Here is a 12,436-nt window from a genome sequence, read left to right as displayed (position 1 = left end):
TCTCAGCCTCCTCTTGTGGAGGCTGAACAGGTTCAGGTCCTGTAACCTCTCCTCGTAGGGCTTGTCCTGTTGCCCTCTGATCATGCGAGTGGCCCTCTGGACCCTCTCCATGTTGTCCACGTCCCTCCTGAAGTGTGGCACCCAGAACTGGATGCAGTACTCCAACAGTAGCCTAACCAATGTCATATAGATGGGGAGGATCACCTCCTTGGACCTGTTTGTGATGCATCTGTGGATGCATGACAAGATGCAGTTAGACTTCCTGACTGCATCCCCACATTTGCGGCCCGTGTTCATCTTGGAGTCTGTAATGACTCCAAGATCCTTTTCTGCCTCTGTGCTGATGAGAAGGGAGTTCCTCAACCTGTAGGTATGCTGTTGGTTCTTTCTCCCTAGGTGCAGTACCTGCACTTGTCAGTATTGAATCCCATTCTATTCTCATCCGCCCACCCCTGTAATCTGTCCAGATCCAATTGCAGCTTGTCTCTCCCTTCTAGCATGCCCACTTCTCCGCACAGTTTGCTAAGAAATGTAGACTATGTACCCAAAGTGTGAACTGCCCCATTCATTTCAGTTGTACTAACTGGCATACCAAGATCATACTCAAAAAGCAACATGATAACTGTTTCTTTACAAAGAAACAGTTCTCGCTGCCTTCTCGCTGTTGCTGCCCGTGCTGTGCTGCCCTGGTAACGTGGGGCTGCATGGGGCGGGCAGCAGTGGTATGGAGACCTCCTGCATGGATCTCTGCTCTCTGTGGAGCCAGGTCACACGGCAGGGCAGTGCTGATCCCTGCTGCATGACCTGTCTCCACAGGGAGCAGAGATTCAGGGCTGCATGGGACAGGCAGTGGCGGCGAGGAGATCCCCAACACAGATTTCTGCTCTCTGCCGAGCCAGGTCGTGCAGCAGGGACCAGCAGGCTTGCTTGCCACTCTGCACTGCTTCCCTGCCCCGTGACCCAGCAAGACATGGATCAGAGATCCTCATGGGGGTCTTCTCGCCTGTACAGAGGGCAGTGACCACCCCCCTCCCCCAGATGAGCTACCCACAGCTCTGTCCTGTTCCCCACTGGGGCCTGGCAGCTCCTGGCCCCAAGCCCCACCTGGCTGGGCAGTAGGGCTGTGCTAAACTTGCAGTCCGTTCGAAACAGATTCAGAGGAGATTTGGTGGGGCCGAATCTCTGGAACAGATTTGTCCAAACGAAACGGGACAGTGATCTGAAACACCAAAATGAATCACTGTCCTCTGAAACGGCTGAATATGAAACTGAATCGAAACATAGCCATTTTGCACAGCCCTAGTATCAAAGTATGTCATTTTGGGTTTTCCTGTTTCTCTTAAATATACCATGGGGATATGGTGTATTCTTTTTTTCATCCATAATATTTTGGTATTACCATAGTATTTCTTTTGGATTCAACCTCCTTTTTGAAGTTGTTATATTGCATCCCTAACTAGAATTCAATTATCTTTGCTGTGGATGTGTGATATACCATTGTTTTGGAAAATACTATAAGAAAGTGGTCATCAACCAATGGATCTCGATTCACCAGTAGATCCTGGAGCCTCTTGGAGTCGATTTGAGGCTGGGGGGCGGTAAGTGCCCATATGCATGCACGCATGTGCCCCAGTCCAGCAGGTCAGTCTGTAGGGGAGGGAAGGGCCGGGGGCTAGATCGAGGCCCCTGTGGTGAGGAACAGCGCTGCAGAGGCAGGAGCAGGGGTTAAGTTGCGTGGGGCCCTGGCCAGGTGGGACTTACCTGCTGGGGAGGTGAGCCCCCAAATAATTTTTTCTCCCTCTGCCTTGATCTGCCCCCCGCTTTTCCCCCCACAGACTTACCTGCTGGGTGGGGGGGTGGCAGCTATGCACAGTAGATCTTGGATTGCTTTTAAATGCCAAAGGTGATCTCCTACTTAAAAAGGGTGGAGACCACTGCTGTAAGGGATACTTCATTATGGATAGATTACTTGTTCTGACTAGTCTTCAGCATAAACAGGAATATGTTTGATATTATTCTCAGTTAAAATGATATTCTCAGATTATTTACATATAACTTTAGGTTGTGGAATCTTGTGATGAGTGTGATAACTCGAACTAAAGAACATACACAGTACTTTGCACTAGCCGCAGAATTAGAGCACGTTTTTTATTTTAATGGTGTGGATCTAGAAGACTCTCCCACAGGCCATGTCTACAGAGGTGGTTGCTTTGTTGTAGGCAGAAGAAGGTTTGGATTGAATCCTGGTGCACCTTTCACACGTACAAATGTGCTGACGAAAAGGAGATCACCTCTCCTGATTGACAGTAGAATTTAGCTCCTAACAAAGGACAACAGCCTAGCTCTTTTGAAGCTGAGGAGCCATTCCCTGGTGATTTACTGGGAACAATGGTGACCCAAAATGAAGTCCTGGCTGAAAGCTCCACCATCATATTTACTTTCTGGGCCAGGATGTTGTCTATTTATACTTTTCCCTACCATTAATTCTGATATGGGTCTGAACTGTGTTTTCCTTAAAGTATCCCTTTTTAGGTCAGCATTCATAAATATTTGGTGTCTGTAAAGTTGGCAGGAATTGCATCTGGCTTATAACTTTTGTTTTTTCTTACCTACTCTCCTTCACATTTACCTTCTTTTCATTATGAATAAAATACATCCCCCCCCCCAAATAAACGCCACAAGTTGATTTTGATTTACATTGTAGGTAATAATGTTTTGTATTTCTCATGCTACAGTGTCTGAACAAATTATAAGTGGCATGTTGGCATATGTCAGAGGATGCACATTACAAAAAGCAGTGTTAACAATTATTTTGAAGCCTTTGGAGAGAGAAAATTCATCTTCCTATGTCTGTTTACTTCTGCAGGTTCGCAAGCATGTGAATGACCTATATGAAGACCTGAGGGATGGACATAACTTGATCTCCCTTCTAGAAGTCCTTTCTGGAGATACCCTGGTAAGACCTGTAATCACAGAAAATGATTTCAGGCCACTGTATACCCGTTTTTGCTGTTTGTAACTCTTTGGAGGTTGGTTGTTAAGAATGTCTTTGATTTATCTCATACTCTATCACTGTTAGTGCCAAAGGCATACGCTGTGTGTCTGGTAATAAAATTCAAGAACACCATGACTTAGTGTGGGAATATAAAATGTTTTTCTTCTGTGATCATGATTTTTAATAAGGTACTGCACTAGTTCTTTCTCTCTTTTACTTTTTCTTTATGGATTTTCTTTACTAAATGTGAATGCTTGATGTTCCTTCACATTAAGGAAAATAAATTAACAAATGGCAAGGGGAAAATGTCCCTACCTGAAACTGTCTAACATGCTCCTCAGGTGTCATTTCCTTTCTTTGTGAGCATTACTTCCCTTGCTTGGTATTTGTTCTTTTCATTATGTTCTTCTGTTCATGCTCTTTTCTTCATTTGTGGTCTGTCTTGTGTCTTTGCTGTCCTGTTTTCTGTCTGTTGTATTCATTAGCCAAGAGAGCGAGATTTTTTGAAGACCTTACGGTTGGTGAGTTCAACAGAAGCATGCGCGTATGAACAGCATGAGGATGTGGAGGATGAGGATAAGGGGGTAGGTGCCGACCCCCATAACCATACTAACTTAGTATTTGAAGTGTGCTGTCTGTTAACTTTAAAGTAATCTTTTGGCTTGGTGTTCTCCAGTAGTGCAATAGAAAGAATGAAGGAATTCATGCTGATGAGCTAGGATATACATATTCTGGGAAACTGACAACCTTGAGCTATGACAGACATTTTCCATTCGATTCATTTGCTAAGTGCTAAATGCAACACTTTACGATTTCTGTTTATTTGCTATCACTATGCTTTCCACAACTGTTAGGCAAATATGATGTGTAGGTAACTTTACTTCTCAGCCTTATGGCTCAGATTGAGTGAAGTTGTATTATTTTATAATAAATACAGAAATGCAGTAATTTCATTACATTAAGATTTCTTTTTATTTGCCATCAGTGTGTAACCTGGAAAGTATGTAAGCAGTATAAAGCATGGGGTGAAATTCTGGCTTCACTAAACTCAATACCACAAATTCTGTTAAGATTTCAACAGGGCTAGGATTAAATATGGAGATGCAGTACTTCTATAGTTCCTCATCACATAAATGGCATATAGTTACTCTTTTCAAAGTAGATAGCTAATGTAGATAGTGTTTCGTGATAGATGTCAGAAATATGTGGTGTTTCAGCCTGTAAATATTTTGACAGTTTATAGAGCTAACCTGATGGCAGTAGATGCTGAATCTTTTACTATCCTCGTTGTCCAGATGGGAAATATTTACTTATAAATTGCAAAATGTTGGATACTGATTGGTCCCAAGTAGCTGTTCTATGTTTTTGTGGAGCTTCCATCAACAGCTTTATCACAGGACCAAATTCTGTTCTTGGATCCACATCTGTGTTGTGTAGTGGTGATTCCAGTAGAACCTGCATGCATTCCAGATAGAATGTGCCTCAAAACATTTGCATTTTACCTGTATGTAAAAATATTTCCCCTCTGAGACTTTATACTGTTACTTTTTGACAACCTCTACTTGTTTTAGGAAGTTAAAGCCCCAATTTTAACCACTCTTTAATTCTACCTATAGAAGTTATTCTGCAGTAAGGACTCAGTAACTGACCCTAAACTTTCAGTTGTTTAAACAAATCAGGGATTTCATATAGTGACTTAAAGTTCCATTTTTGTGTTTTAGTTGATGCTTCTTTTCCAGCTGCATTTCCTCATGTTTCCTCCTGGAAAATATATTTTGTAGGGAAAAAATTCAATTACAGAAAATTCTGACTGCCTGTGTATTTCACAGAGGTTGTCTGAGGAAATAATCATATTCATGGCTGATTGGTAGGAGGGATTGTAAGTGTGCTCCTGCTTATTGCTGTAAAAGTTTGTGAAAAATCTGAAATAAGGAAGAAAGCCAGAAATAGTTGGATACTATGATTACATAAGTATAGTTACTTTCCAATATATGCTCTCTGACAGCTAGATAAAATATTCTTTTTCTGTGTAATTCTTCCTCCTGGTGATTTTACACTAACTGCATGCAGTTTTGCCATTTTTCCATTAACACACCATGCACAATAATTTACAATTTCTTCTTGCTAATTTGTTTTTGCTTTGAGATGAGGGTAATTTATTAGCTTTCTTCATGCCTCACTTTTTTATACATTTCTATACAGTAGATCAGTTTATGTAAGAAATCTGAGGTTATGTATTAAGACTATATAATACAAATTCTATTTAAAAGAAAGCATTTATTTATATTACATCTTTCTCATTCATATATATATGAACAATTATATAATTATAATAAAATATACCTATATTAAGGTAAGTTTCCTATCACATTATTGCAGGAGTTGTTAACAAGTCATCTTGAAGATGCACCTGATTATTACATGTAGTTTGGCTTGCCTAATATGATCTAGACCTTTTGTTTTGATGCAGTACCACTCTGTGGCCTTGATTATCCACTCTGGTTAGACCCCTGAATCCTGATGTAAGCCTCCAGACTGCAGTAGATCTCTGAAGGAACACGGGACTGCTTGGATTAGGTTACAGGATTGGGGCCTTTGACTTTTTTCTTTTCCAGCTGAGCTATTCAGATGCAATAAAATAGGCTTTATGTAAATTTAAAGCACAGCTTCCCCTAGGACATTAGTTTTCACGTAAACTTTTGCAGCGGTTATGAAAACAGTAGAACCTTGAACATTTCAAATTGGACTCTTTATCTAGTAGTAGTCTAGTAGTCTTGTCACCTAAAAGTCTCACAATTTTCCTTTTCCATTTTTAGCCCCGAGAGAAAGGTCGGATGCGTTTTCACAGACTACAGAATGTACAGATTGCACTTGACTATTTGAAAAAACGCCAGGTATGATACTACTTTTAACAAATAAAATTTACAAGAGAATTGCACTCACAGAATTAACAGACAGATAGACAGAGCTCACTGGGAAAAAGAACAGCTGCATCGTTTACATTTTTAAACTTTGTATTCTAAAAATGGTAAAAAATATGATGGCATTGTGGTGTCTGAACTGATCGTGGTGGTGCTCTAGTGATGGTGATGTATGTGTGACAAAGGTAAATTTACACCATCTTTTCACTCCTGTTATTCTTCAGGGTGCAGGAGACATCCCACTCCTAGCAAAGTTAGAGTAACGTGGTGTTGCACGATGACTCGTATGCAGCTGCCTCAGGTCTTAAAGGACCATTCTGGAAAACACCAGCCCTCTTGCAATAATACCTTTCCTGAGGAATACCCCAACATGATCTCTGAGATGGTGACAATACTCTCAGCGTGATATACAAAGGACATATCATTTGTTGGAGCTGCCTAGTAGTCACTTACGGTGCCTTTAGCTTGAAATCAAGACTCCTTGTGGGAAGGCACTAATTTCAGTGACACTTTTTTGGGGGGAAAATAATCTTTGGCCTTGGCAGTTTTAATTGGAGTGAGTAAGACTCTCTTCCAGGCATTCACCTGGAATGTAGAAGATGCAGGATCCAATTCTAGGTAGAACTGAGGAAATCTGTATTTAAATTCCTTCTCTGCCTGGTTCATAGCAGAAACTTGAACCTGTTCATAGGAATGTCCTCACCACCAGGCACCTGTCTGGGGTGAAACTCTTTCATCTTGTATACATACAAAATACGAATGGGGCCAGGGAATATGGGAGACTGGCCACATAGCCGTGAAGTCAGGGCACTTGTGTGGGAAGTAGGCAGTCAGGTTCAAATCCTCATTCTAGTGAATATTTAAGTGTTTAAACAGTTAAAAAAGTGCAACAAAAAACCCCACACAATTTCCCAGACCCACCCAGGAGAAGCCAGTAATTACTTACCAAAAGTATAAGGCGCCCAGACTAATGTCTCTGGTCTCAATCAGGAAGAATAGAGAATTTAGCTTGGACCTACTCCCCACCCTCAAATAACCTGTATAATCTTTCATGGGATGTCAAGGAACAGCAGAATAGGGATTTAATTTCTTGGGTCCCACATCCCATGTGAGTGCCATAATTACCTGGCTATACATGATTCTTGTTGGAGATACTGCCTCTTTTTGTGAAAAACTTTGGAGGGCATTGCTTACATCTTCATGTTAAACCAAAAAATGAAATTTGTGAGGTGGGAAAACTGTTTCCCATTTGGTTTTGTTTGAATCAGTACTGATAAACTTTTAAACAGTTAACAGCCCAGGCTTTAAACAGTTGCTGGAAGAATGGAAGAGGAATACAATAGCAAAAGAGATAAGCCGATGTAGCATTTCTTTTAAATAAGATACACTCCTTTTATTGTGTTTGAATTGTAATGCAGGTACTAATCGCCTAGTAACATTTGTGCGCTGAGGCCACACTCATACTGTGGAATAGACTAATTAGCTGCAGAGTAAAGTGTCACCATCTACATGTGCTATTAGGCTCCAGTAAACTAATTAGCACTGCTGTAAAATAAGCACCACTGTAAGTATTATCTCTGATGGTATTATCTTCCAGGAGTGTTAATTAGTTTACTGTGGCCTAATATGAAGGAATAATTAACTGTGATTAATTGCACTGGTAATTGCACAGGTAGACACTGACTGTGGGCATAAATTGTGCCCAGTCAGTCCAAGCAACAGGGGGCCAGACTCCTGCCTGCCATTTAGCCACATGGCTCTACACTTTCAGTACTCTCATGCTCTAGCCAGCCCCTCTGCCACCTGACATTGCCACCTGGAACCTGGGGCAGAGCAGTTAGTATTGCTCTCATTTAAGGATAAAGGTTCATACCTCTGCCAGCTAGTGTGGAGGAATTTAGTTAATACTTAAACACAAGCAGTTACCACAGACTTCAGGAGTAAAAGGAATTTCCTGAGGGTTGTGGTAGACCTCAGAGATATTTATGAAAGAGGAGATTTTGTGCTCATTCATAAATAAACTTTAGAAGACACTGTGATCTGAGAAGACCGAAGTCTTACAGAAGACTGGCTCTGTGATCTTCCATTAGAAGAACTGTTTTGTGGTGTGGGTCAGAAGGTCCAAAGTATCAACAGGTTTGAGAACTGACTTTGGAAAGACCATATATACCTAACTAGTACACAGTTTTGTTAAAATTGAACAGCTTCTGTAATGCAGTGGCAGGAGAAAATAAGATTTTTTCTTTTTAATTTTTTTAACATGTGCTCTCTCCTTTTTCCCTGTGAAGCATTGGCTGACTGTAATTATAATTATGTATGCAGATTAAGAAGAGGACATGCCCTTGCATGTTAAATGTCAGTATAGTGTATATATTAAGTAATGTGAACAAATAATTGTAATAGTTTAAACATAAAATGCATGTCTTATATTTATTCCATTGTCTAATTTCCAACTAAATAGACAGATGATACAGGTAACAAAGTGGGATAATGAAGAAAATAATAGGCTGCTGATAACTGTTAGTAACTTAATCTAAAAAAGGTTATTGGAGTTGGAAATGTAGCTGCCCTTTAACCCATTGATATTTGATCTTAAAGATGAACTTTTCATTTTGTTAATTAATATGTATGCAACCCTTTGAAAGTCTAAAGCATTAGGTAGTATTAAATATAATTATTATACTTTTGTTTATAAAAAAAGAGTATAATAAATTGGCTTGTCTTGGTTTTAGTGGCCAAATTGTCGCTTTCAGTTGGGCTCTCTCTGGTGCAGCAGAATGCAGAGAATGTAAATGATCAGCGAACCGGTTACGGTATCTTCGGTCCAAGGGCTGCCTAGGACTGGGTGCAGCCCCCTACACTCTGATATATTCCTTGTTCTAGGTTGGGGACCAGCTGGCACAAGAACCAGATTTGTTGGTTTTACGTGAGGGGGTGATTACATTACCATGGGGATCCCCAGCTAGTCAGTAATTGCCAGAACCCAGTATCTTTGTACATTTAAAAATGTTGGCCAAAATGTTTGTTATAGAGTACGGTCAAAACATAAAGAGTATGTATTTTTGAGTCAAGGCGGGGAGCAGTTTTCAGTACAAATTTATTTCAATTCTGTGTATATTTTCCTTTCCACAATGGCAGGTAAAACTGGTAAATATTCGAAATGATGACATAACAGATGGAAATCCCAAGTTGACTTTGGGGTTAATATGGACCATAATTTTGCACTTTCAGGTAAGTCTAGTTTTTCTTGGCAATATGTTTTTTAGGCACATCTGGTTTCTTTGGAAGGTTGTTATCATGTATGATCAGATCACTTACCATAGGAGTCCATAGAAGCTGTGCAGCACATGGACATCTCTTATATGTATTTGAAAGTTCTGGTCAGATAAATCACATTAATCACAATTAGTTAGTTTGGCTTGACTTTTCATTTCCTGTTTGTGAAGAGAGTCCATTTTTGATCAGTATTAAAAGCAAAGCTTAATACATTTCTTTAGAGTTTTAATAACAGGATCTTGTTTTATTTTACAAACATGTTTTTATTGAATATTAAGCCAAAAACATGTTATGTCCTATAGGTTTTATAAGGATTTTTGAGTCAAATTCTGATTTTGAACATGTAAAAGTGTTATTTTAGCATTTTCTAAAGATGAAAAACATTTCTAAAACATTTCATTTTGAAAACAATGAATGCTGTGGTAATACTGGCTTGTATCAGGTGGCACTGTAATTGTTGCACCGTTGGTTGGTTTATATACAGTACACTGCTTACATTATGTAGTATAAGATCGCTTCTCAGAATAGGAGTTTGATGAATGGCCCTGGATGTAGATGATGCAGTTCAGATGGCTATTAATTTTTACCTATTTTTATCTTTTATGACTAGAAGTATTGTTAGCAATAGATTCTTTCTAGGGTATGCATTTTAAGCTGTCAGAAAATTACATAATCAAATTGCAATATGTAGTTTCTTTATGATCAATTGCTACTGCTTAGGATTTATGGCTTGAAAAATAAATTACTTGTTAAAAAAAGCCTTTGGAAGTCAAATTTGCTTTTCTAACTACAAATCCTAAACAGAAGTAGGAAGGGGCATAAATAAACAAACAAATGCATAAATACATAAATATGCATGTGTATAATATATAGGAGGAGGGAGAAAGCCATGTTTAAATATTCAGATTCAAATAAATATATGTATGTATTTCATACATAAATATGTATGAAAAATAAAAGAGACAGTTATGAAATATTTACCTATATTTTAAGAAACAGATCATTGAGCAGTAAACTGTAATTAACAAACAGAGTTGCCAGAAATGGACAAGGCATGTATTTGTCGTAAGTTCAGTTGCTTGATGTTTTCTCCCACCCTTTGTCTATTCTTTTCCTCTCAGATCCTGATCTTCTAATGTGCCCAACTAAATTCATTCATACAAGCAAGCATCCCCATTTGGCATGAACTGGGCTACTTGTGTTTAGGTCTTTGCTGGCTTAGGTTGCTGGTTTTTGTTGTCATCTGTATTGTGGGGTGCTTAAAGCAAATCTGAGTGCTTGTAAAATGATGGTAAAAGCAAAATATGCCATTTACTGTCCCTATCTGTAAAGAGTAATGAGGAAAAGTGCGTTTTGGACATATCTGAACTAATTTGATAAAGTTTCTACTGTTCCTTTACATAAGCTAGTTTACTCTATGAAGGATGACTTCTGTTGTACAAATCTCACCAATACACTAATTATGCTGTCATGTGTTAACATAGTTTTCTGAAAAAAATGGAACATAACCGTGGTTTCAAAAATAAGTAATTACCAAATAACTTTATGAAATATGAAACAACTGAAAACTAGATATTCAATTTGCTGGTGTTCTGTTTCCTTGCACTTTCTGATGCAGTTTTAGGACCAAACTTATTTGTCTTTCATATGGCTTTAGGAGCAAGACGTATTGTAACAGTTTTAATTCTAAATTCCCCAACCAGACCAGTGCCCTACTGGAAAGCAAGTGTAACTCCAGGATGTCACCCTCAAACTTGTATCTGGGGCAGAATGTTATTATGTGCTCCATGGTTTGGTCGGGGTTTTCACAGTTGCATCCAGGTGAGGTTTTTAGGTACCACTTGTACATCAGGTGGCTATAGTGGCCATGTCGAGTGAGTATCCTATTAAGGGCTGTTCACATGCTCCGTGGAAGGTTGAAGCCCAATCATTGCGCTGTTGGGTCAGAGACAAAATGTTTTTTGGAAAAGTGTTTTCTGCCCAAGCTTTCTTTCAAAATTCTTCAGTATTGTGGTATGCTGTAGGAGGTGCTTGGTTCACGTCCAAAAGGGTTTTTGTGAAATCACGTGATGAGTGGATAGGAATGTCTGGATGACTATTGATGCACCAAACTGAGAGGTGGTTTGTAAGATGGCACAAGCTTATTTCTGTACATTAACTTAGTTTCCTTTAAACATCTTGGCCTGATCATCTTGTCTGTTGCTTGCATATGGGTTCTTTTGAAATCCGTGGTGGTTTGTTGCATTTGAAAAGATACTTACTTTCAATAATGAAAATTGATCCACGTGTGAATGAGCATATTGTTGAACCTTACATATTCTTAAACCTTGTGTATACTTGAAAGTTAGGAAATCTTAGTCTGATGCTACATAGTGGTATCCATGCTAGCTCTAGCTAGCTGGTAGCCAGCATAAGTAATTAGCTTGGGTGTAGCATCTAGGTTATGTGGCTGTGCTACTTCTGGTGAGCTAGCTCATTCAGAGCAGTGCATAGTGAAGACAGCCTTATTTTGAAGTAAGGTAGGATGTGAACTTCAAGGATTACTGTTATTTCACTTGCACAGTGGGTTAAACTGAAGTGGAAAAATCATTCTTAGTCTGGAATAAGAGTGCCTACATACAGAGTTATCAGAAACAGCTACTAAGGAATAACACTGTGTAGAATAACCTTAGTTTTTGCATGTCTTTTGTTGTGTAAATATACTGCCCTATGTTTTATTTATGTTTGTTTTAATTAAATTGAAAGCTGGGAGGATTGCAAGATGCTAGGGATTTTTTGACTGTTGTTCATGAGTATTTTTTATCAAGCCAGGGTGCTTGTGTGGAGAATATTTGGGAAGAAAAAAAAAAAGACTTCTAAAGGCTTGGATGAAATGGTTTGGAAAATAGTACTTTAGGTAAGGTGCCGTGTACAAGACTACAATATGCAATACACATCTGGGATTTTTTTTCTCTCCTGAATGATGCCTGGTGGAGGGGAAGAGGAGATTGTTATGGCTTCCTAATCCAGTATCTGCATAGTCCCAGTGTAAGTTCTCTTAAAAACAATACAGACTGTTGCAGCCTGCAGACCAGGAGTTTGCAGGCGTAACTCTTCCAAACAATGCTTTGAATCTGTATAGATGGTGGACATAGGAATATAAAGATTTCATGAAATCTAAATGTCTTTTTGGGTATGGAATATACCTGAACAGTCTAAGGTATAGGTATATATCCTAGGCATACGTTTATACATTTCCTATTTA

General features: G+C 39.2%; 1 protein-coding gene across 13 annotated transcripts in view; it reads left to right on the top strand.

The window, feature by feature from the left end:
- The window catches only part of DST (dystonin), a 478,409-nt gene that overhangs the window by 189,281 nt on the left and 276,692 nt on the right, over positions 1 to 12,436 (top strand). For all 13 annotated transcript variants that reach the window (XM_019537571.1, XM_019537570.1, XM_019537564.1 and 10 more), the window contains 3 exons: positions 2,867 to 2,956; positions 5,812 to 5,889; positions 9,055 to 9,147. In XM_019537571.1, the coding sequence (XP_019393116.1) occupies positions 2,867 to 2,956; positions 5,812 to 5,889; positions 9,055 to 9,147 (261 nt within the window). The remainder of the gene's footprint in view (positions 1 to 2,866; positions 2,957 to 5,811; positions 5,890 to 9,054; positions 9,148 to 12,436) is intronic.

This window comes from Crocodylus porosus, unplaced genomic scaffold, assembly GCF_001723895.1.
Source record: "Crocodylus porosus isolate Cpor-Errol unplaced genomic scaffold, CroPor_comp1, whole genome shotgun sequence".
Classification (NCBI taxonomy): Eukaryota; Metazoa; Chordata; order Crocodylia; family Crocodylidae; genus Crocodylus; species Crocodylus porosus.
Note: the sequence above shows the minus strand (reverse complement) of the source record. Positions and strands in the feature narration are given on the sequence as shown.